The following is a 25,923-nucleotide window of genomic DNA, read 5'->3' on the forward strand; positions in this document are numbered from 1 at the left end:
GCAGATGACGCCTATCTAGTTGATGAGTCAAGGAGAGCCCTGAAGTGTATCCAGGCCGGTACTGAGGCCCAGGAGACGTGTAGGTTATGTGCATCCCCATTCCTGCCTGCAAGGCACTTAGACTTACGTTGGGAGAAGAAGAAACAAACCCAAGAAATCATTAGCCAGCGGGGGCACCACGTTCTAAATCCTTGGCTGTCAACACTGGCTGCACATTACAATTACTTGGTGAGCTTTGAGGAAGTGACTGATAACAGGTCCTCAACCCAAAGCAGTTGAATCTTGGGAGGAAGGGGCAAGGAGATACCTGGGTATCAGCATATACTGTGCATAAAATTTTTGAAGTTCTCCAGGTCATTCCATAAGGCAGCCAGGGTTGAGTGAAAACCACTGTTTTAAACAAATGCCAACCTACATGCTCCCAAATGTGAGGGACTTAGGAATTGAGAGCAAGTTTACATCCTATTTTCCAAAATTTTCTGAGGCCCCATCCCCTTGAGATCCTTGGGAGCAGAATATCCCTTAGAAATCCGTGCTTGGGAAGCAATTTAAATGCATCAGCTTTGAAGTACAAGTGGGCTGGACAGAAATCTCATCCCCTCTGCTTACTAGTGGCACAGTGGTTAAGAGTTTGGCTGCTAACAGAAAGGTTGGCAATTCAAATCCACCGTCTGCAACTTGGAAACCTATGGGGCAGTTCAACTCAATGGCAACAGATTTGGTTGGTTTGTTTTTTCCCTGCTTACTAGCACAGTAATAACTTCGGGGAGAACCTGGCTGGTACAAAGGGTTAACACCCTCTGCCGCTAACTGAAAGGTTGGAGGTTCAAGTCCATCAGAGACGGCTTAGAAGAGATCCCTGGTGGTATAGTGGTTAAGAGCAAGAAAGGCCTGGCAATCTACTTCCAAAAAAAAGCCACTGAAAACCCTATGTATCACAACTGATCGTGAGGACGGTACAGGACTAGGGCGGTGTTTTGTTCTGTTGCGCGTGGGGTTGCCAAGAGTCGGCAGCCAACTCGACAGGCGCTAACAACAAGAAGTAACATTGGACCAGTGACTTCACCTTTCTGAGCCTTGAGTCCTCACCTACAAAATGCAATCACGCCTCTGCCGTCAGGCATAAATGGCTGCTTTGCTGGCAGAGCAATTGATTTTTTTTTTTTTTTCCCCACTATTGCTCTTGTTATCTGGGTGAGATGTGAATGTGGTCAGTATCAGCAACTTTGATTCTGTATGATCAGCACCTGCCAGTGACGGGCGTTGTTGCTGTTAGACCCTCTGCTTAATCTACAGAATGAGTGAGCCTTTCTCCTGGCTCCCCTCTCAGGATCCTGCAGTGAATTCGGAGTGGCCCCAAGACCCCGTGTGTCTGGCTCCCGACCGATGCAACCACATGCAGCTCAATCTCTGCTGCTGATGGGTGCTCATCAGTGAAACTTGTTTTGCTGATTTCCAGTCAGAGGGCTCAAAGGCAGCAAGGCCAGGGCCATTTAACTCACCTCTGCAGCTGTGGGAGACATGAGCGCTGATCTTAAAGAACAGCCCAGTCTCAGTAAGGACTTGCTGTGCAGTGAGACGGTGGCAGATGCCCACAGGGGAGGAGAACGTATTTTGGATCCTCTGTCAGCACCCAGTTCGTTAGCAGGTTGAGCTCTCCACTCCCGTGGCTTTCTGAGATGAAAGAAGCAGTAAGGGCTTCTCATGGTGACAGTCCCTTTGTTTATTAAGAATTCCCCGTATTCCTGCCCATCCCTACCATGGACTTTTCCCCTGCAAGTTGCAAGCTGCCCCAGAGAAGCCATTTGTAGCCTGACAAATAATGTATACTTTTTACACACTAGCTTGGTGGATCATTATCCCCCTCTTACTTTTAGATTCAAAATTGTTTACTAATGTGCCAGGGTGGGTCTCTATGTCAGATGCCTCCCTTGTCCTGTTTCTCCTGCTGTATTTGCAAACATTAAGATGTTTCAGGATTGGTTTTAGGAAAACCACGTAGGCAGAGTGAGCAAATTCAGTGAATTATTGCAGTACCTCCTGAGTACATCCAAAAAAACCAAACCGAGTACCACTGAGTCACTTCCAACTCATAGCGACCCTCTAGGACAGAGTAGAACTGCCCCGTAGGGTTTCCAACGCTGTAATCTTTATGGAAGCAGACAGCCACATCTTTCTCCCACGGAGCGGCTGCCAGGTCCCAACTGCTGACCTTTCGGTTAGCAGCCAAGCGCCTTAACCACTGCACCATCAGGGCTCCTTTTATGGGCACACAGTAGGTATTTAATAGCTGCCCACAAGCCTTGATTAGCTGAGTTTATGCCTTTGAAATTCAACCTGCTAATTCTTAGAAGAAATATTTTTGTTGGTCCTGATTTCTGACCAGTTGGAAAAAGAGCACTCTCAGGAAAGTGACTTTAAATGCCTCCTGCTAAGAACTGGGTCTGTCCCCCGTGGCTCCGCCAGGCACGGGGACACACAGGGCTGCGGGGCTTGGTTTTGCATTGCTTTGAGTTTCTCCTTCAGAGACCATATCTGCCTTCTGTCACAGTTTCAAAGAGACCCGTCTGGGGAGCACAGTGATGCTAATGATAAGGTCCCAGGCCGCGGGCCATGGTTGAAGTGGCCTGGTGGTGCTGTCATGGGGATTAAGGCGTGTTATCTGTAATAAGAATAAACTCCCTCCCTGCCACTGAGCACAGTAGCACACAGCACCAGTCTTGGGCTGGGCTCAGTTCTCGGGGTTTATTTTAGAGCCGAACGAAAGCAGGCAATTATCATGTTCTTTAACTATAATCAGCCCAACAGGATACAGGTAGCCACAAAATGTAGTTATTTAAAACAGTAACAAAATCACTTCAAAAAGGGTAACAATCTGGAGGTCTCTTTCTGCAGCCTCTGGTTAAAGCTGTCTAAGCGTGGGGAAGGCGGGAGAGGCTTGTTTTATAACCTCCTTGATGTCAGTAGTATCAGGACAGCCTCTTTTTGAAATGAAAGACGGGCACCCTGGCCTGGGGGCTGCCCCCGAGCAATTTCGTTTGGCCCCAACATGTGTGCTGGAGCCTTTGAAACCGATCCAAGGAGAATCCCAAGATTCCTGCTATTCCTTCTGAGAGAACAGGGACCGTGCATGGGGAACTCACAGGCCTGGCCTCCCTGGTCCAGCCTGGCCTGGGGACCCCGCGGACAGCTTGGGTTGAAAGTCTGATTCCGGACATTGGTTGTCAGACCTTATTTGGGGCAGCATTTCCTGTGACATTCCAGTAAAACTCTGGGATGAGGCATAGATCTGCATTCTAGGTGTTTCCGAGTCAGAGCCTGCTGCTGAGCAGAGTGCAGGGAAGGGTGGATTCCGTTTGGTCCCCATCTAATTCCGCCTCTGCCACTGATTAGCCATGCGGCTTTGGTCAGGTTACTTAGTCTGGTTGAGGCTTGGATTGGCTCCTTGTAAAATGGGGTGGTTAGAATCTGTCTGGTCGGGGCGTGCTAGAAGAGTGCCTTGCTAATGGCTGCTCAGTAAACATCAGCTGTTGTTCTTGTGGTCGTTGGCTAAGAAGCCCAGTGGTATGGACTGAATTGGGGCCCCCCCAGAAGATCTGTTGAAGTCGTAACCCCTGCATCTGTGAATGTGACCATGTTTGGGGAAACAGGGTTTTTCTTTACAGATGTTATCGGTTAAGTGAAGAAAGTCATACCTGAGTAAGGTGGGTCCTAATCCTAACCCCTTCTGAGTGGCATTGTATAAAGAGGAAGGACAGACATGGAAACAGTCACAGACAAGGGGAAGGCTCCATGTGAAGATTCATCTCCAAGCCAGCCAGTGCGTAGAGATGCCTGGGGCTACAGAAGCTGGAAGAGACAAGGAAGGCTCTTCTCTTAGAGTCTGCAGAGAGAGCGTAGACCTGCCAATTCCCTGAATTCAGACTTCTCGCCTCTGGAACTTCGAGAGAATGTATTTCTGTTCTTTAAAGCCGCCCTCTTTGTGGTGCTTTGTTGCAACAGCGCTACGAAACTAGGACCACACGCTGTCTGTAAGTTCGCTGGTCGCTGTACTGCGGGGCTTGCCTGTCGCTATGATTCTGTGCCACTGGTAGTTCACATACCAGCAGGGTCACCCATGGTGGACAGGTTTCAGGCTGTATTTTGTGCTGTACCATGTGTGCCAATTAGCTGCTTGACTAAGACAAGGAAGAAAGGCCTGGCAATCTACTTACAAAAATTGGCCAATGAAAACCTGTGGGTAACAACAGAATGTTGTCCAATATAGTGCTGGAAGTTGAACCCCCTAGGTGGAACCAAAAGACAACCTGTTGCCTTTGAGTCGATTCTGACTCATAGTGACTCTATAGGGCAGAGTAGAACTACCCCATAGGGTTTCCAAGGAGCAGCTGGTGGATTCGAACTGCCACCTTCTGGTTAGCAGCTGCCCTCTTAACCACTGCATCACCAGGGCTCCTAGGTGGAAGGCACTCAAAATACGCAGTGGCCGCAGCAATGGACTCAAACGTACCAGTGATCGTGAAGATGGCGCAGGACTGGGCAGTGTTTCGTTCTGTTGTATATAATGTCGCCCTGAGTTGGAGCCCACTTGATGACAACTTTACAACAACAACAAGAAAACTAAGACACCCACGGACAGACGTTTCCACATCATCCCTTGCTAACCCAGCACAGCTTCTGGGTGTCCTTTGTATTGCAGTAACGAAGGCTGTGTTTTGTGCTGCACCCTGTGTGCTAATGAACTAAAAACCAGGAGGCCTGTCCCTCCTCCAGCCAGCTGGGTAAAGCCTAGTCCGTTCCCATGGCATTAAGCACCATCTCCATTACTTACTGATGGTAGGGGAAAGCATTCCAAGAATTGTAGCAGCTGCAGCCCTTTCTCGGCCGAATGCTTCCTCTGTGCCTGGCACTGTGCTAAATTCAACAGGCATATAATCTCATTTAATACTCACAACCACTGTAAAGAAGCCATTATTCCCATCATTTCACAGATGAGGAAACTGAGCCACAAAGAGGGTAAACAGACAAAAAATCCACTGTGGTAAGTAACCAAGTTAGGGTTTGAGGGCAGGTGTCATTGACTTGAAAGCTGGCACTTTAAACATTAATTCCCACAGTCTTCCCTTGGGCTTTTGGGAGTTGTGTAAATTGATGAGGCCAAAGTAAGAAAGAATGGACTCAAGCCTCCTGTCTAAGGATCGTAACAAAGCTAGCACACTACATAGTACATTTCAGCGTGCCTCCACGGGCCTTATTATTAAAATCTCAGAATAGCTCGGAGTCACTTTATGGATGAGAAAATTTAAGCCTCAGGAGAGGGTAAGTAACCTGCTCAGGATTACACCCTGAATAAGTGTCAGAGCCAACCTTTAAAATCAAGGCATATGGCGTCCATGAATGTAGGATTCCAAGTCCACACACATTCCACTCAACCCCGTGCTGCTCCTCACCCAGCTCTGGTGGGGATTTTGGCTGTAAGGACAGAGCTGGGGAATAGGAAAAGGATTAAACCAATACTAATTCTCACCAAATCTTCCAAAGCCCTTGCAGAGGCTCACCTGGGTGAATTTGGAGATGGTGGTGTGATGAGCCAGTCAGGGCTCCATTGGAGTTGTCAGCTGCGGGCTGCAGTTGATTCTGCAGAAAATCCCAGTGGCTGGATTAGTGTCAGGCCTGCATCCGCTGTGGCCATTTTGGTGAGAAGTTTGTCCGGGAACTTACCAAGCCCAGTGATTGGCTGGTTCACGGGCTTCGTTTCTGTCTCAATAAACAAGGTTTGGCTTGTGACTGCTGTGATGGAGAAAGCCAAAGGATAGTGAACCGGGCTAGAGGAGACATTCTAATGAGAAAGAGGCCTTGGGGCTCGCCGGGAGACTGTGTGATCACTGGTGCCCTCTGGGGCTTTGCTGCCCGAGGAGTATTGTGTGCTCATGGTCAGGAGCTGGTTTCAAGGTCTGTAACAGTGACATTGTGTCATACCTCCTCATCTAACTTCAGAAAACAAACCAAACCCCCTGCAGTCAAGTCGATTCCAACTCATAACGACCCTGTAGGACAGAGTAGAACTGCCCTGGTAGATTCGAACTGCCAACCTTTTGGTTAGCAGCCGAGCTCTTAACCACTGTGCCACCAGGGCTCCAAGTTCACGAGGAGGCAGGATAATCAAGGTCAGCATCAACCCAAAGCTGATTCCTATGAGGTGCAAGTCAGACATACCTCCACCATCCAACCCCTTTCACCAATTCTGACACCAGCTGTCCCTCCCATGGCACTCTCTAGTTGTCTGTTGGGTTCGACAATTTGTTGCAGTGGCCACACAGAACTCACAGATCACACTCATGATTATGGGGTTTGTTAGGAAAGTAACAGGCTACAATTCAGGATCAGAATCAGCTTGGAAGTGACAGGAACAACTCAGGATACAGTTCTTCCAGCAGGACAGCTTCTTCTCTGCTATGCCTACAGGCAGGCCTCTGCTGCTGGGCCCTCGCTCCCAGCCTTGCTCTCTGCTTTGACCCTTACTCTTGGCTTTGGACCCCCTTCTCGGGCAAGTGTCACAGAGCTCTTTAGCTTGGCGGATAAGTGCCCGGTGCCCAGAGGATCGCACTCCAGCAGGAGTCCTTCTCCCTGAAGGCACTAAGCAATCTCGCTCCGTGGGTCGGCACACCAAGCCTGTCAGTCTCATGCCGCTGCTGTCTCCTGCCATCTTCAGTGTTACAGCTCTGTCTGTCTCCTGGGCCTAGGAGGTTCTCAGCACAGGGACCCCAGGTCCAAGGGACGCGCTCCGCTCCTGGCTTTTCTTCAGAGTAGTGAGGTCCTACTCCACCCTCTGGGATTGACTCCCTTTAAGCCTAGTGGGATGGCAAAACTGACCAATCCTATACAAGGGTTCCATGCACCTTATTTGCTTTAGCAGGCTGTCCAATCCCCTTGGTGGGCCACGAACACCTATCTCCGTAGTCCCACCCGATCATTTTGTGGGAGTTACAAGGCCATGACTAGAAGTAATTCACTGCACTATAGCCTCGATTTGGTCAAATGTGGCCAGTTTTCTACTTGGTACCCATAGATGGTTCTGTTTAAGCCACATCTATAGTGTCTCTAGCTGCTTTCCAGATAAAGGAGCCCTGGTGGCACAGTGGGCGAGTGCTTGTTGGCAGTAGGTTTGGTTTTGATTAGGCTGTTCAGGTGAGGAGGCCTACACATCACGTGTTACAGCTGACATCCTGTCTCAGCAGTGTCATTATCTGTTCAAGATTCATTTAACCAGCCATTCATTCCTTCGTCTGACCTTTTTACACCAGATGGCTTTTCTGTGCTGGGTGCTGTGCGAGGTGCTAGAGTTCAGTGCTGGAACAGGTCCAACACCAAACCCATGGAACTGTCTTTTTTTTTTTTTTAATTGTGACAAAATACTTGTAATGTAAAAGTTGCCCTTGTAACCGTTTTTAAATATACAATTTGGTGGCACCAATTAGCTTCACAGTGTTGTGCAACCTTCCCACTACTACCTACTTCCAAAACTTTTCATCACTCCAAAGAGAAACTCTGTATCTTTTAACCAGTAACACTCCATTCCCCTCACCCACAGCAGCCACTGATCTACTGTCTGTCACTGTGCGTTCTAGATATTTCCTGTAAGCGTAATCATGCAATATTTGGTGTCTGACTTTGGTGTCTGACTTACTTCACTCGCATAATGTTTGCAAGGTTCCTCTCTGTCATAGCACGCATGAGGACGTCATTTCTTTTTATGGCTGAGTAATATTCCATCGTGTGTTTATGTACCACATTTTGTTCCCCATTGAGCTTTTATTCTGGTGTTTATTCCGAGCACAGCATTAAGTATGTTCAACGTTAAGCATTGGACACTCTATAAAGGAATTCCTGTGAGGAGAATTTCATCCAATTGTTTAGAAGTACATCTACTGAAGTGTGAAGATCTTACCTGGATGTGTGATGTAACTCAGGCTGGGCTTTAAGTATCTGTCCTTTGGGGGTTCAGATATGGGGGGGGTGGGGCTGGAGGGCAGGATGGGAGTGCATGCCTCCTTTAGCTACAACTTCCAAGCATGGGATAAGGCGCACACACCATCTAAATGCTGTTATGTGCTACCGGAAACTGCCATCCATCTTCACTTTGTAAAGTTGTTGATGGAGAATTAAAATACTTAGAGAAAATTAAAAGTAAAACATTTTTGCAACTGAGGAAAACCGTAATTGGAGCAAGAGCTGCACTTTTATCACCAGTGGTGGGAGGTATGTCCATGTTCTTGCCATGAAGTGGGCAGTCTTCCTAAGAATGCATTCACTATTATGGTGGTGGAGGAAGGGGTGGGGATTACAGTTGATGGATCAGCTGGTTTCCAACAAATAGTCAAATTTTTGTGGGCATTCTGATCCAGGCCTGTTTGGTGGTACTTGAGAGAGACAGAAGATCCTACCATTTCTTAACCCAAAGAGACCCTTTCTAGCTTTGTTTGACTTGGAGACATGGTCCAGGTAGATTCTTTCAAGGTCCTGGAATCCAGTACAGAACAGCATATTTCCTTTGGAGTATCCTGGTCCTTGCAAACTGTCCTTGATTAGATCACAGTGACTCTTATCAAGTTGGGGCCTCTCATCTCCCACTATGCTTCCTAATACCTGTGTTCTCTTTGTTCTTCAAATTCCAAGTAGTGACGTGAATGTGTCTCCAGTCCTGGAGTTTGCCCAGATGGATCTGTGTTTGGCAGTCTTTGTTAGGCCTGCCTTTGTGTTTGTCACCGTTGTGTTTGATGGTAGTATTAATGACTATTTCCTTTGCTGGTACACAGCATGATTTGGCTCCTATGTTCTCGCCTTTAGGCAAGCTCTTTCTGTTCTTTCCTATAGAATTACCCTCTATGATTACCAAGCCATGTGCAGAGCTAACAAGGAAAGCAGCGATAGCGCCCATGGTCTGCTGGATGTAAGTATGGTACCATCGCTCAGAGAACAGCTGCATGTTTCTGTCTGTCTTTCTGTGTGAACACATCTCCTGATCTTAGAGTATTAAAGGTTATCTTAAAAAAAAAAAAATGAATGTTTAAAGGTATTTACCAACTTTATTCATTAAGAAAAATGCTTCTTTTTAAGCCCAAGTGTAGCAATTACATAAATGACAAATAGGTCTAAAGTCTATAATGGACTGCAGCGGTCCTCTTTTGATAGATACAAAAAGGGAGACATTTTGTGGATTATCTCATCTTCATATCAGATAGAATTGTGTTTTCTTTAATAGAAATCTCCTTTAAAAAAAAAAGCCATTATCCTATGAATTAATTCATATTTTGATCATAGATTCTCTCCCTAGTCATGCTGTTACTGAATTTCAGCATCATTTTCCCTCGAGCTGGTTCCATTGCTGACGTCACGCTTGAAGAGCAGTCAACACAGCGATTGTAACGTTGGAAACCGGTGTTCAAACTGCCAGAAATTAACTGTTACAATTTACCTCCAGCTTAAAAATGTAATTTACAATGTGCAGACAATATAAATTTGGCCACCGGTAACTTGAAAACACGTGAAAAAGAAGTAACTTATGCCTCTATATAGTCCCGCATATGGCTATAAATATAACCCTTCCAAATTATCATTTTGTAAACACCAAAAATTAACCTAGAATGTAGTGTGAAACGGAGAATTTAAAGTCATTTTGGTTTTAAAATATAAACGTACACCTTCTCAATTGCAGATGTAAGATCTTACGGGGGATTATTTTAAACCAAGTGTTTAACATGGTTCTCTTGTACTGAGGGAGCAAAAAAATGATTCAAAGCTGGAAATTTGTTGAGAGGCAACCAAGAAGTAAGACTTAGAAGTGGTGAAAAAATACTGCTTTTTAGCGAGACTCACTATGTCCTTCAACGTAGCTCCCCTAACCTTAGCATGAATATTTCCAGACTTCAGAAGTTCCCAAGATACGTTTTCCTCTTAAGCTTAAAATCTCAGTGGCTTTAACTTAACCTTCTGAAAGATACTGTGCATTTTAATTTTTTAATCCTGTATTTACATGATCCCTTCGTTCACCCATATATTGAACCAACCTCTGCCATGGATTGCTTGAGTGCCTTTTCCCCTGACCTGGAGATGAGCTGCCTTTGCCTCCCCCTTCCCAAAGCACCCATAATCCCTTGTTTATTCATTCATTCATTCTCTCCTCCATCCAGCCCGTCCTACCAAGGACTACTGGAATGTCACTGCCCATCCCAGCAGGTACAAAGTCAGAATTGTTCCGTAGTCTGGCCACGAGGATGATTATTTTTCAAGCCACAGAATGTAATGGCTAAACCACCAAAGGACTGCAGGGTTGCTTTTGGTTTTCAGCTGCAGTTAAAGGTTCATATCCTTGTCTGACCCTGATCCTGAGGGCCCAGAGGCCTCTGATTCAGGGAATAATATAGAGGCACGCACTCAGATCAGAGCAAGAGATCCACAAAGTCTGAAATCGAGATGAGCTGGGGAGACCCTCAGCAGATTTTTTTGTTCTTTAATTTTTGTTATTGTTGTTATTGAATCTTTTTCCTTGGTAGTAAAGTTTCAAGAATGCTTCCAACCAGCCAACCAGTGAATTGCTGTTGAGTCACAACTGACTCACGGTGACCCCAGGAGCGTCAGAGTAGAAGTGTGCTCCATCGGGTTTTCAATAGCTGATATTTTGGAAGTAGATTGCCAGGCCTTTCTTCTGAGGCACCTCTTGGAGGACTCAAACCTCCAGTCTTTTGGTTAGCAGCTAAGCACGTTAGACATTTACACCCCCCGGGACTCCCTAGGAATGGTTATGGAATCAAGTCGATTCCGACTTATAGCAACCCTATAGGACAGAGCAGAACTGCCCCATAGGGCTTCTAAGAAATGGCTGGTGGATTTGAATTGCCAACCTTTTGGTTAGCAGCCGAGCTCTTAACCACTGTGCCACCAGGGCTTAGGGGGTATATAAATCGGTTCTTATTTTATTTAAAGCTGGATAATTCCCCATTTCTGCTTCTAGTCGTTATAATTAGAATGCTCAGAAGGTAAGGTTAAGCAGCCATTGCTTCAGAAGCCAGGATTTGGTATTCTGATTCTCTGAAACCCAAACACAACCAGAAAAGGTTCTGAGGTTTCTCTGGCCTTGTCTTCTGGTGCTCGGGCTTTGCCAATGTCATTGCCTGTCTTTCAAGTTTGCCCACCCCTCACATATCTGGCATACCTAGGTACAAAGAACCAACTGAGGGGAGGCTTGGTATTTTCCAGAATTCAGGAAATTGAATTATCCATGTAGGAAATATCACAGAGTAAACAATCCAGCTGCTTTTTTTAATTAAAATATTCTGAAATAAAGATGAGGTTGTCAATGCCTTCTTCTATAGAATGAAGGGGATTTTCTGCAAGGATAAAATCACATGTTTATATGGTTATCATTTTTTTTTCAAGTCCAAATATGTAAGTGTGAGAAAAGGCAGCTTTAATCCTACATAATTCACAGGAGACATTAAAATCACGTAGGTGAAATTTTTCTTGTTTCAGTGCATGTCATACAGTGATGGAGAACAGGGGATCACCTTTCCTGGAGGCAGCCCTGTGAATTCTCATTTGAAATTAGTTACATGATTCCAGCCCCTCAGCATTAGGCTGAGAAATATTAGCCCCTGGAGAGTAAAGGTTTAAGCATTGTTTGCTGAACTTCCTTTTTCCTCCCAGTGATAACCCTTGTATTAGAACATGTTTATTTTACATGTAAATCACATCTCACTACAGGGGAGTTCAAAGTTTTGAACTGTTAGTTTTAGGATATTGTATCCAACCATTTTCTTCCTTTAGCTAGAGCTTCACCGTTTTTTTTAACGTGATATCAATCTCTCTGGAAGAATAACATTGTCTTTATGTAAAGGCTGAAGTTAAACCACAGACTTTGTGTATGCTACATTGTTTTTAATGAATTGAATTCTTCTCTTCAGCCTTATAATGCCTTCCTCGTTGCTGTGAAATGGATAATGACAGAGCTTGTCTTGTAAGTACATTTGGCTGCATTTTTACAAAGTGCTATTGCCTGGCTTTTTCTACCATAAAGTGAATGGGGAGACAGGGGCTTATGCTTTTACTAACCATTAGTTTCATAAAACTCTGAGATAACCTCATTGCGCATCTCAGAGTATTGAACATTGAGACCCCGAATTATCTTTTATTAAGTTATTCATGGTCATTGCTTATGCCTTTATGTCATTGTTTAGCAGACTAACAGCTTGCAATACACAAACCCAATTTATTTATTGTGGTTACTGTTAAATTGAACGTGAATGTCTGGCTGTTTTTCATGCAGCCTGGGTGGGCTGTGGTCAGAGGAGCAAGCTGTCATGGCTGTCCACTGTGCTACTTGGGATGTCCCGGCATTTGCGGGGGTGGGGGCCTGTGCAGTCCTGGGCCAGCTACTTGGGATGTGCTGGCCTTTGCGGGAGTGGGGGCCTGTGCCAGCTACTTGGGCTGCCCCGGCATTTGCAGGGGTGGGGCCTGTGCAGTCCTGGGCCTGGGCCTGGGCCGGGGGCTTTCCTCAGGTGTGATTTCCTTGTTTACCCTGTCAAATTACTGCCCTGTTTGGAAGGTGCTGGATGCATCCGTGAGTTAGATCAGTCTTTAAATGGCACAAAGATGACAGGCATGACTTCCAGACGAGCTGTCAGACACATTACAGAAATAGTGTGGCACCAGAGGGAAGAATTCCACGGCCAAGCGCACGAACCAGATCATTTAGCTGCACCCAACTCCGTCATTCTGAGCCCCCACCCCCTGATGTCCGCAGCACTGTGGGTTTGAGGCAGGTTTTTTTTGCCATTTGATGAATGGACATCGTCTTCTTCGTGGCTTTAATGTAACTTACATTAATTCGACAAAACTTATAAATGCAAGTGAGGAGTGAGGTGTCCATAGACATAAGGGACCGAGAAAATATGGAAATAGATGCTGGTGGGATTTTGATGAACGAGCTGTTAAGGAGAGTAACCATAAGCCTAAAAAAGCAATAACTGAATTTTGATCTCTCTGTTCATATGCATCACGATTTACACTGCTTTTGCATTCTTTACTAACAATTGAGAAATTTTGGTTTTTATGAAGTGGGATTTTGGCATAATTTCATAGAGGGAAGTTTGTGGCCCCTGGCCCCCCGCCCACGCACACATTCAAGTTTGAGTTGCACTCAGCATTTTGAAAGATCCTTTATTACTGCAGATCACAGTCTGAATAGAGGAAAATGTTAGTATCTCTGAGCCAAGGTGTAGAGAGAGAGCCCCCTAGAAATTTGCTTTTTACTGTGGAGTCCAAATATGTGGTATAAGAGTGCATAATGAGAAATAACATAACTAGAAGACTATTTTGGTCTGTAAAGCAGGGTCTTTCTCAACAAAGAGTTCTTGAGTCTCGGACAACCTGATTTTGGGGGTTTGGCTGGCATTAGTAATAAAATCTCCTTTCACGAGTATGATAAAGACAGATGAAAATGTGGTGGTAACCGCACCAACCGTGTTGATGCCTGCCATTTGTGATGCTGTTCTTTCAAATGAGGTGCGCAATGCGAGAAAGCACAGTGTCACTGCTGTGCTCAAGGTGTGGATGACCAAGTCACACTGGGCTTTTCCATCGTCTGTTTAGGTTCCTGGTGGAATTTAACCTCTGCAGTTGGTGGCACTCGGATATGACAGCTAGAGGTAAGCGACAATTGGTTTCTGTTTCTTAGCTCAGAGTGGTAAACCATGGGTTCCTGGGCTGCTTTTCGTCAGGGACGTGCTCTCATGAAACTGCCCAGGGCAAAGTGATGATTTGTCAGCTCTGTTGGCAAAAAGTCACCCTTTGTGCTGTGCGCAGCGCCGTCCCATCTGACTCGACTTCCACAGGCGTTGTTCAGCCCGCGCTGAGTGTATACTTTGACCCCTCTCCTTGAGAAAGTCTTTGAGGTCCTGCACTGCACAGGTGAATGCTTCAGAAAGCTTGTGGGCAGTGCTGAAATCTGAGGGAGACAGACAGAGCCCTTCTCAGGCTGAATGATGGATGACCGCATTGTTTTTGTTTTTATGACTACCTTCATAAAACGCAAATCTGACTGTGGTATCTTCCCTGCTGAAAAGTCTTCAATGGTCTGAGCAGAAAATAATGCTCTTACAGGCATAGGTTGGAGAATGAGAGCAATATGAGTTTGAGTCCCTGCTTCGAGGTTGGCAAGTTAGCTGATCTCCCCAAGACTCACTTTCCCCATAAAAGGGAGAAAGTCATATTTATCTCTGTGTGTATGTGTGTGCATTTAATGATGTGATAAATCGTGGTATTAGCTGGTCACAGTGACAAACGTAATGATCCTTCAGAAATGGCACCTGTAATTAATTCATGATCATGATGATTACGATATTGACCATGACAACAGTGATGACTGAACAAGTGACCCCCCCCCCCTTTGCCATACAAAACCAAGACCAGGCTCCCTACTGAGCATCACCTTCCAGCCATACAAAACCAAGACCAGGCTCCCTACTGAGCATCACCTCCCAGCCTTACAAAACCAAGACCAGGCTCCCTGCTGAGCATCACCTCCTGGCGTTCTTCCCCCAGACTCACTCGGTCACTTGCATTTCTCAGGTAGACCTGAGTTCATTCAGCCTTCTTTTCTTAACCGGGATACCAAACTGCTACCGTTATTATTTCTTACGCATGTAGTAAAACATATCTAACCTAAAACTTGCCATTTTAACTGTTGTTAAGTGTACAGTTCAGTGGCATTAATTATATTCACCGTGTTGTGCAACCATCACCACTGTTTGTTCCCAGATCTTTTTCCTCACTCTAGACAGAAACTCTGTGCCCATGAAGCAATAACTCCCCGTTCCTCCCTCTCCTCAGCTCCTGCTAACCACCAATCCGCTTTATCCGTATAGATTCTCTGTTCTAGAGATTTCGTAGAAATTAGATCACACAATATGGAGTCTTTCGTGTCTGTTTCTTTCACTTAACGTAATGTTTTCAAGGTTCATCCATGTTGTTGCTTGTATCAGAACTTCATTTTTCTTTATGGCTGAATAATATTGTATTATGTATGTGGCATGTGTCTATCTACCACAGTTTGTTAATCCATTCACTGATGGACACTTGAGTTATTTCTACCTTTTGGCTATTATGAATGCTGCAGTCATCACTGGTGTACAAGTATCTGTTCGCATCTCTGCCTTCAAGTCTTTGGGTACATACCTAGGACTGAAATTGCTGGATCGTGTGGTATTTCTGTTTAAGTTTTTGAGGAACAGCCAAACTATTCTGAACAGTGGCTGCACCGTTTTACATTCTCACTAGTAATCACTGAGGGTTCCCGTTTCTTCACATCCTGGCCAACTTTTCTTTGCTGTTTTTTTTTTTTTTTTGTTTGTTTGTTTTAATTTATTATTTTTATTTATTAATCTTTTTAAGAGACATAGTAACATAGCAGTATTTTCCCAGGTGGTGCATATCTTTTAATTTGATGTTGTCTTTTCCTTCCGTGAAGTTCTCAGTCTGTGAAGATGTCCTCAGTTTCCCCAGGCAAAATTGGCAATATTTCCTTCTTGCTCCCATCCCGGTCAGCACACGCCTTCATCCCAGCTCTTCCCAATTGTCATTGCCTCGGTTTATTTGTTCGCTTCTCACTAATCTGGAATTTCTTGATGGCAGGAGCTATGTCTTAACCACTGATATCTCCTAGTATCTAACTGCTAACCAAAAAGTTGGCAGTTCGAATCCAACAGCCACTCTTTGGAAATCCTATGGGGTATGTCTACTCTGTCCTATATGGTCGCTGTGAGTTGGAATCGACTCGAGAACAAGAGAGTTTGTTTTGGTTGGTACCTAACCAGCGATTGGTGCATAGTAGGTGCTCAGTCTACTTATGTAACACTCTCAAAGCTTTCTTGTGCCAGGCATGACGATTATAGTCACTGTAGTCATGGATTTGTAACTTTACAAATAGGTCCATTTTGCCTGAATTCCGGGAGCCCTGGGCACAGTGGTTAAGCACTCGGCTGCTAACCAAAAGGTCAGCAGTTCAAACCCAGCAGTCTCTCTGTGAAAGAAAGATGTGGCAGTCAGCTTCTGTAAAGATTACAGCCTTGGAAACCCTGTGGTGCGGTTCTACTCTGTCCTGCGGAGCACTATGTGTCAGAATCGACTGGATGGCAACGGGTTTGGTTTTGGTTTTACCTAAATTCAGGGGCTCACCAATATCCTGTTAGCTAGAGTAGAGCACGAGTTGGAACAACATCTGCAGAGAGCCCTGCACATGTGTGTGACTGCACACAGCAGCCTCTGAGAACGGTGAACCTAATCCAAGCCTGTCTGAGGTTGGTGCTGCCCTTGGAAGCTGCCAGCCCAGGAAAGCAGGGTGAGTGGATTCTGTGTGCCGTCCACCTCTGCTCTACCACCCTGCCTCCGCGTCCCCCCCGGTGACCTCAGGACTTAGCCTAATCCTTGCCCCTCCCTGCTGAGGTGGTACCATCTTTACAGTTAGCTCCCACCATCCCACTTGTAGAAGTTAAGCCTACGGACTTACACTGAGATGTGAACAAAGACTTCTATGACAGGATAATCCTCACCAGGGAATTGATGATTACAAATACCAGTAACTCTTTAAAATGTCTAACAATAGGGAAATTTTAAAATAAATTACAGCCCATTCACAGAAAGGCAGCGATCCTGTTTCTGAAAACTTTTTTTTTTTAACAAAATGGAAACATACTCATGGAATTGTTACATAACAAGAAAAACAAGATACAAAACTGTATATGCCAAAAAGGTGTCTAAAGGCAGCGGCAGAAGGACATGGAGTTAAACACAGCCAGCGATCAGTGTGATTTAAAAAAGAAAAATGAGAATACACTTACTACTAAATGGTGCTTATTATCTTTTTCTATTTACTTTTCTTATTTTACTAGCGTTTCCCTAGTTTTATTGTTAGAGGGGAAAAATGATACGTGAGAGAGAAAAGGAAACAAGAAAATCAGTAGAGGCGAAGAGAATGGATTGTGAATAGGTTAAATGGCTACTCTCTCTGCAGCACCAGCGACCTTGGAGCAAATGCCCATCCTCTGCCAGAGGGAGTGGGCTCCTCCCGCCCAGGCATCCAGCTCTGGGAGGTTACAGTGACTCCTTGCCTGGTGGTTCGGTGCCCTGACTTCGGAGTCAGGCAGCCTTACTCTGCCTCTTGCCAGCTGTGAGGTCCTGGGCAAGTCACTTGGTTTCTCTGGGCTTTGGTTTCCTCTTTTATCAACAGAAACAACAACAGACATAATGTGGCCGCGCGAGAGAAATTAAACCACGTGTGTAATGGCCCCATGCGAGACACCGCGCAGAGCAAGCTCGCCATACCTGGTGGGGGCTTGGGCCTTGGGCTGTCCATGGTGGGTTTCATGATCACCAAACTTTGGCTGAGATGTCTGGCTGTTTCTTAGGGGGCGTGCACGGTGTTGAGGGCAGTGGGCTGGTCGTCTTCGGTGGTTTATTTTTCCGTGTTGCTCTTCTCACCTGTGCACCTGCCTGCCTGTGGCTGAGAGGCTTCAGTGGTGAGTATGAGGACCGCCCCCCAACCATCTTAGTTATCTAGAGCTGCTATAGCAGAAATACAAGTGGGTGGCGTTAACAAATAGAAATTTATTGTCTCACAGTTCAGGCTTCTAGAAGTTCAAATTCAGGGCGCCAGCTCTAGGGGAGGGTCTTGGTCTCTTTTCATCTTCTGTTCCTCGGAGTGGTGTCTGTCTGTCTTCTCCCATCTCTCCTTGCTTGCTTGCTTCATCTGCTGTTTTATATCTCAACAGAGATTGACTTAAAACACACCCTACACAAGTACTGCCTCATTAACATATTCCCAAAAGGAATTATAATCACAGGTATAGGGGTTGGGATTTTCAACATGTATTTTTTGGGGACACAGTTCAGTCCGTAACACCTCCTCTTCTGTTTTTGAGTTTTTGTTGATCATTTGCCAGATGGGGTGTTCTTTACCTCATCCACTGGTTCTCACCTGGGGGTGATTTTGCCACCCGGTGAATATTTGCAGTGTCTGGAGACAAATGTTTGTGGTCACAACTAGACAGAGGTGCTACTCGCATCTAGTGGGTACAGGCCAGGGATGCTGCTAAACATCCAACAATGCACAGGTTGGCCCCTGACAACGAAGAATTGTCCAGTTCAAAATGTCAGTACTGCCAAAGTTGAGAAACCCTGGCCTGGATGGAAGGCTATGGGATGATGAACAGGGAGGGAGAGATGGCCTCTGCACTCACAAAGGTTCCAAGGTTACAGACACTTTTGAGCATTCCCATTCTGGGTGTTCCCATCCACCTGCACACCCCCACACACCTGGGCAGAGAGTGGCCAGATTTTAGTGAAGAGGAATAATGTGATGTCTCGGTTCTCCGTTTCCTGTCTTAGGAGGCTTTTCTTTAAGACTTTTAATAGATAATTCCAGCAAATCACCCCATTCTGTTGCCACACTGAGACTTTCTTCCCACAGACTATAGAAAGATCTCATCAAATAATTATAACATAGACCCATGGTGTTCATTATATACTGCTTTACCATTTCCACAGTGCTGGCGTGTGAATTAGCTTGAGATCCCTTCAGCACACACGAGAAGTGGGTAGTGTTAGAACTTGTCACTAGACCTCTCTGGAGCGCCCAAGTCAGACACTAATGGAGAGTGGATTCAGACCTGAGTCAAGACCTGCCACCTCAGCTGCCTGGGTACAAATGGTCACAGCAGGTGTTGCCCTCCCTGGAGCCCCTGTGTTGAGCTGGGTGCTACACAGGAATTGTCCCATTCAGGTCTTCAGCCCTCTGCTGGGTATGGATCTGACTTTTCCCAGTTTATATATGAAAAAGGAAACCACAGAGAGGTGAATTAACTCATCCAAGGCGCTGTTACCATCTGAATATCTGTTAAGAGTAAATGTAAATCCTCGACCCAGTGCAAGAAGGAAAGAGTTTCAAGTACCGTAAGGATATTGATTTGCAAGGTTTCTTCTAAATTTACCAGGCTGGCTAGATAAAGACCCTGAGCTGAGACATACATCTTTGTTCTAGCTAAAAATGGAATCCATAATTACACTGTTTATCTGCTTCATTTCCTTAATGAAGGGGACTGTGGAAGCCCATTTCTGCTTGATTATCACAAAGGTATCATTTTGGCGAAGTTGCACAAAGAGAATGGAACTTGCTGGCACCCGGTTAAGAATGGGGGTGCGTTCACAGAGACAAAAGAAGAGGGAGGTTTTTCAAATGGGGACTGTATTCGTTCTCAATTGTCTGCACATAATTACTATGAACCCCAGTCAGTTATTCTCATCAGGGACATTTGTTGCTAAGGGAAAATTAAAGAAATTCAGTTGTGGGGAGGCTCTGTCGGGCACTGTATTTTAAATGTGATGGAATACCAGTGCCTTTCAGCCTCGGGCATCCAACATAACTGGGGGGGGAGGCAGGGCAGTGTGATGGCAATGAGGGTAGGCTGCAGGATGTGACTGCCTGGACTTGCGTCTGGCACCACTGCTTAGAGCCGTGCAACTTAGCGGTGCAACTGTGGGCAAGTGTCTTCAGTTCTCCGAGCTTTAGTTTCTTCATCTGTAAAGTGGGGATAGTGGCAGGGTCTTGTGATGTGCATGATGTGAGAATTCAGTCTGTGCAAAAGCTGTTTGGCACATACTGAGTGCTTCGTGGATTCCCTGGGTGGTATAATCATCAGCACACTAGGCTGCTAACCAAAAGGTCAGAGATTCAAGTCCACCCAGAGGTACCTTGGAGGAAAGGCCTGGTGATTTCTAAAAAATCAGCTATTGAAAACTCTATAGAGCACAGCTTGACTCTGCCACACATGGGGTTGCCATGAGTCAGGATCAATTTGAGGTCAACTGATTTTAAGTGCTTAGTGATGTTGGCTGTGGAGGAGGTGGTGGTTTACTGTCTGAGTAAATGATGATCCTGATGGGTAACTCTTGGGGGGACCCTAGGAGGGCTGTGTCTGCTTTATGAGCCTCCATTTCCACTTCTAGAAGAAGAAAGAATCAGCCTAGCTGAGTTCCATGATCCTCCTGTATCCTAACTTTCTAAGACAGTATGTTTTGGAATGTCCATGAGTTAAAACAGTACCCTGGCAGCCTTAGTTGTGGGTTTGAAATTCCACAGATAAGCAATAATGACTGGCAAATATATGTGGCGTTTTCCATAGCGCCGCAGACAAAGAAAGGTCGTCATGTTAAACCATGTTATTTAGATCTAATGTGGCTATGGTTTTATATGGAAATTCGTGTTTCCCAAAAGTGCACCAAGCAACTTCCAGCCAATCTATAGCCATCCTGCAAATAGACCGACGGTTTATCACCTCATCAGCCTGGGTGTCCCGCAATCGTCAAAGGAACAAGAATTTCGTCTCCAGAAAGGACATGTGCTGGACTCATTCCATTATAACTGGGCCCAGACAATTAGAATTAGAGAAGGTGCAATTATCGGGCTTATTTAAATCATGCGTGCTGCCTATTTCAGCTTGACCCACAGCCCTTTCCTACTTCCCTTTATTGGCCAAACTTCACAGAGCAGTTAAACATGTTGTACATGCTGGAACCAGACAGCTGAAGTTCAAATCCTGGGTCTGCCTTACACCCACTGGATGAATTTGGGCAATTTACGCCAGCCCTCTGTCCCTCCAGTCGTCTGCAAAGCAGAGATAATTTCTTCTACCTCATAGTTTATTTTTTCATTTTTTTGTGCGTTTTTACTGTTAAACGAATTAATACACATAAAGCACAACAGCATCTGGCACACAGTCATGGTGGAACCAATTTAGCTGTTGCCACCGTAGGGTTGCTATGCGTCAGAATCGACTCGATGGCAATGGGTTTGGCTTGTTTGGTTTATCATGAAATTATTATATGCCATCTGCATGCTTGTGCCATATCCACTTTAACCTATGCCATTATTGACTTAATGTTTATTTTATTTAATTGACTTACTTTGTGAAATTTATTTTCTAGGCAGTTATGTGGTGTTACCAAACAGTTGTCTCCCATGCAGTACCTCTGCTGCCTCACTTCCTGCTAGCTGAGTCCCAGCTGTACACACACTCCATACGGACACGTGACACACTCTGCAGAACACCTAGCCCTGGCTCTGACATTTACCCGGTTTTATTTGGGATATAGCTGAAGACTTTTCCCCACATCATATCGTTAATGTTCTATTGAGTTTCGGAGTTGTAAATGTAAATAATATATCATTCTTTCTATGTAAATATGAGTGTGAAACTTTGTATACCTACATGAAGTTTGGGTGTTGGAATCCAAGAAGCATTCTGCTGGGAAAATGGTAATGAGTAGTCTTCCTGTGAAGTATATTTGTGCTCTTAGCATCCCCATTTTCCAGATGAGAATACTGAGAATTAACTAGAAGCAGCAGAGCAGGGATTTGTACTTCTCTGACATCAGAGCCTTCATCCTCCACCATCATGCTGTAGTATCTATCATCATTGTCAACATCGTCATGATTTCAATGTTACGGTGACTTTATTGGAATGCTGCTGGTGGTGGTGGTGGTATTATTACTGATATTTACTCAGTATTTATTATGTTCCAGGTACTGTACTAAGTACTCAACGTATATTAGTTCTTTCTCACATCAACCTCTGATACAGGAAATGTTACTATCTGCAATTTACAAATAAGAAAATTGAGAGGCTTTGTAACTTGCCCACTGGGCATAAGTTGTTTAAATAATGTAATCACTCACTGACCCTTTACTGAGTGCCTACTATGTGCTCATCCATGCACCACGGTTATTTAACGAGTAAAAACTGACATGGTATAATGTTGGACAAAGAACTTCATAATAGTAAGATTTGGTTCATGGCCATGGTTCAAAGGCATTACATATTTTACTATTTTCTATTTCAATTTTCTTTCTATAATAAAACCATGCAGTTGTATCATGACCTCTGTCTCACCCTAAATAACGTGGTATAACTTATGTTTTATACATTTGTTCATATGTACATATGTGTTGTTGCTAAGCTCAAGTAAGTCTAAGGTCACAGCCCCGGTGCCTGATGTTGTCCCGGAAAGTAGAGTTCTTGTGATGCATAAATGGTAGTTGATCAAGCCAACGCAACGGCTGGAGGACTTCCAGCTTACAGAGTTGCTTGGCAGAGGAAATCACTTGACTATTAGAAAATAACACATTGTGCTGTGCCTAGAAAAATCACAGAGCAGCAGGGGTGGAACTGGTTCTGAGTTACTGTGGGCTGCCGGTCACAATACTGAACCTGTGCCTTGAGTTCTTTATCTTTTTTTTTTTTTTTCCCCATGTCCCCACAGCCCAGAAATTGAAACAGACCCTGGAGCCTTGTGACACTGAATACCCCGCGTTTGTCTCTGAGCGCACCATCAAGGAGACCACAGGGAACATTGCTTGTGAAGACTGCTCCAAGTAAGGCCCCCTCCCCTTTCTGCTCCGTATAGAACTTTCCCAGACGGGCCAGTGCGCCTCCCACACGTTTGCCTTCAGAGATGGAAAACATGGCTGCCCTCTTGTGTGAGAAAGTATTTCCATCAGCTTGGAAAAATGTTAGAGACATCAGCTGAGGGATCGGGAAGCATTCAAAAACGCATGAGAATACATCCTGGAACATAGGAGACTCTTTAGTCCAGTCTCTTAATGGTTGGAAACAGTCTAGTGGGCACTTTCACAGTTGACAGTTGATAATTTCAACTCTCTGCCCAAGGATTTTCCTTTGGTGTCTTCATTGAAAGCACCAACCCTTCAGTGTGCACCCAAATCTGATGTGTTGGAATTGGTTTCTGAGTGTTTTGATGTGCATTTCGCTGATTGCTAATGAGGTTGAGCCTGTTTTAATGGTTTTATTGCTCATTTTGGGTTGCTTGGCTCTTTGTCCCCATTGTGAAATTCCCTATTGGGTAGTTGGTACTATTCTTATTAATTTGGATGTGTATGTGTTCTGGATTCTATTTCTTTGCAGTGATACACATTGAAAATGTGTCTTCCTATTCTCTGGCCTGTCTCTTCAATCTTTATAGATGTCTTGAAGTTTTTATCCTTTTATTTTAATGTAGTCTGATTTATTCCTCTTTTCTTTTATGACTTGTACATTTTGTGTCTTGTTGAAGAAGTTCTTCTCTGCCCTGATGTCACAGTGACATTCTCATATATTTTTCTTCTGAATGCTTTCAAGTTTAATACTTTAACCCTTCTGGAATGTATTTGTGTATGTGCGTCATGAGGTAGAGGTCTAATTTAGTCCTTTTCCATATTATTGGCCTGTTATCCAAGCAGTTGGTATTTTCCCACTGATTTCTTAGGACACCTCTGTCATGGTCTGAGTTCCCATCTATATGCAGCTTTGTTTCTTGGTTTTATGGTTTGTCAATACCATACCCCTTTGATTATTATAGCTTTATAACATAACTTGCCGTGTAGGAGAACAAGCGTCCTTTCCTTACGCTTTTTCTGTTTTGTCTTGGCTATTCTCGGTTATTTGCTTTTTTATATTAATTTTGACATCATTTTGTTAATTTCTATGAATTCTGCTAGGGTTTTGATTAAAATTGGTATGTTACAGATGAATCTGAAGATACTTGCTCTCTTTTATGATATTGGACCTTCCCATTCATAAACTAAGTATATCTATTTATATATATCTTTTTCTATGCCTTTAAAACAGTATTATAGTTTTATTTATGTTAGATTTATACATAGATGGGTTATAGTTTTTCTTGCTATCATAAATGGTGTATATTTAAAACTACATTTTCTGATTGGTAACTGCTAGTGAGGATGGCACAGAACAGGGCAGTGTTTAGTTCTGTTGCGCGTAGGGTCACTATGAGTTGGAACCAACTTGACGGCACCTAACAACAACAACGGTATATAAGGCCATCACTGATTTCTGTACATTGAATGTCTGATACCTAACAAATTGCTAAATGCTCTTTCAGATCGGATAGCTTGTGTATAGATCCTCTTGGACTTTTTGCATAGACAGTAATATTGTTTGTGAAAGTTTCTAATCTCCATACTTCTGAACTATTTTGTGTGTGTGTGTCTATTTTATTGATTATACTGGATTTCTGATACATTGTTGAATAGAAGTAGTGAGAATAGGCAACCATTTCTTTTTCTGATTTAAAGGAATTGCTTCTAATAATTACATGTTAAGTATAATGTTTGGTATAGATTTTTGGTATTAACCATTTATTGGGTTAAAGAAAACCTCTTTATGAGTTTTTGTTGCTATTGTTGTTTGAAACTTGAATGAATGTCGAATTTTATCAAATATTTTTTTTATGTCCATTACTAAACTCATCTTCCTTTAATTTGTTAATATGCTGAGTTACACTAATATAATTTTCAAAGTTTAAAATAATTAAATATACTAATATCTTTAATGGTAGATAAATTATCTAACGTGAAAATATACTTGGTTTCCCAGAATGAATCTTAGTTATTATAGATAGATAGATAGATAGATACAGATTATATTCATTTTGTTCATATTGTACTGTGGACTTTTGCATCTGTGCTCAAAAAGAAGAGTGGACTATAGTTTTCCTTTCTTGTAACATCATTTGGTTTTGCTATTAAGATTATTTCGTTGTCACAAAATTACTTGGGGAGTTTTTCCTCTTTTTCTAATATCTGTAATATTTTGTATAAGATTGAAGTATCTGTTTCATGTTGGTGTGGTAAAACTTACCCATAAAATTATCAGTGATTGGTGATATTTTGTGTGTGTATGAGTACATTTACCTCTACTAAATTGATTTCTTTAATGATTAGATGTCTTTGGATTTTCTATTTCTTTTTTAAATGATTTTGGTGATTCTATTTCTTAGAAAATTGCCTGTTTCACTTTAGTGTCCAAGTTTATTGGCATGCATTTGTTAATGGTGTTTTCTTTCAATTGAATATTTCATTTTGTCACAGTTTAAATTCTTACCTTTGTCACTGATTCTCTCCCTTTCTTTCTCTCTCGTGCTTTCTCTCCCCCACCCACCCCGTCTTCCTACTGCCAGAGATGTGTTGATCTGTCTTTTCAGAAACCGTCGTCACTTAGCTTGTCTGATCCTCTCTGTTGTTGTTTCTTTGACATTCTTTTATTTATATGGCTTCTTCTCTATATTATTACCTTTTTTTACTTTTCTGAGGGTTACTGTTTTTTATTGGCTAACATTTTATGTTTGATACTTCGTGTGTGTGACTGTGTATGTGTGCGTGTGTGTGTGTGTGTGTGTGTGTGTGTGTGTGTTTCAGTTTATCTCCATAAATTTAGTATATAGGGATTTCATTGTTATTTAACTCTGACAGTTGTCTAATGTTCACCATGTTTTGATTTGTATATTTTTAAATAGTGTTTTAAAATTTCCTAATACATGGTTTTGAATCTATCCCCTTATTATTGATGCCTAAATAAAGGGTGCTGTGTTCTGTATAACACATCTTTTTTTAGTATTTGTGGAGATTTGTTGTGTGTCCTAGTACCTGTCCATGTGTTTTTGCAATCAAGTTACATTCTATAGTAGCTGGTCCAGGGATTAATATATATCTATTGGATCAAGCGTGTTATGTTTCAAACCCTCCTGTTGTTGGTCTGTTCTAGATGTCAGTATCTCACCAAGATTACGGATTTTTTAACTTCTTCATGTCATTCAATTAATCGTGCGCTTTATATTTTGAAGCTATATTACCATGGACGTTCCAGTTCAAGGCTGGTATAGCTTGCTAATAAATCATTCCTCTATCACAGAGTAATAATCCTCTTAATAAATAAAAGTGCTTTGTGACTTAATGTCTATTTTGTTTACTAATAACATAGGAACAGTAGCTCTTCTTTTGGTGATATTTCGTAGCCATAT

General features: G+C 43.6%; 1 protein-coding gene across 1 annotated transcript in view; it reads left to right on the forward strand.

The window, feature by feature from the left end:
- CACNA2D3 (calcium voltage-gated channel auxiliary subunit alpha2delta 3) overlaps positions 1-25,923 on the forward strand; it is a 1,058,385-nt gene that overhangs the window by 991,577 nt on the left and 40,885 nt on the right. Inside the window, exons 32-35 of the mRNA XM_004368627.2 lie at positions 8,875-8,950; positions 11,961-12,013; positions 13,648-13,703; positions 22,369-22,480. Coding sequence (XP_004368684.1) covers positions 8,875-8,950; positions 11,961-12,013; positions 13,648-13,703; positions 22,369-22,480 — 297 coding nt within the window. The remainder of the gene's footprint in view (positions 1-8,874; positions 8,951-11,960; positions 12,014-13,647; positions 13,704-22,368; positions 22,481-25,923) is intronic.

Source organism: Trichechus manatus, unplaced genomic scaffold (assembly GCF_000243295.1).
Source record: "Trichechus manatus latirostris isolate Lorelei unplaced genomic scaffold, TriManLat1.0 scaffold00001, whole genome shotgun sequence".
Taxonomy (NCBI): Eukaryota; Metazoa; Chordata; class Mammalia; order Sirenia; family Trichechidae; genus Trichechus; species Trichechus manatus.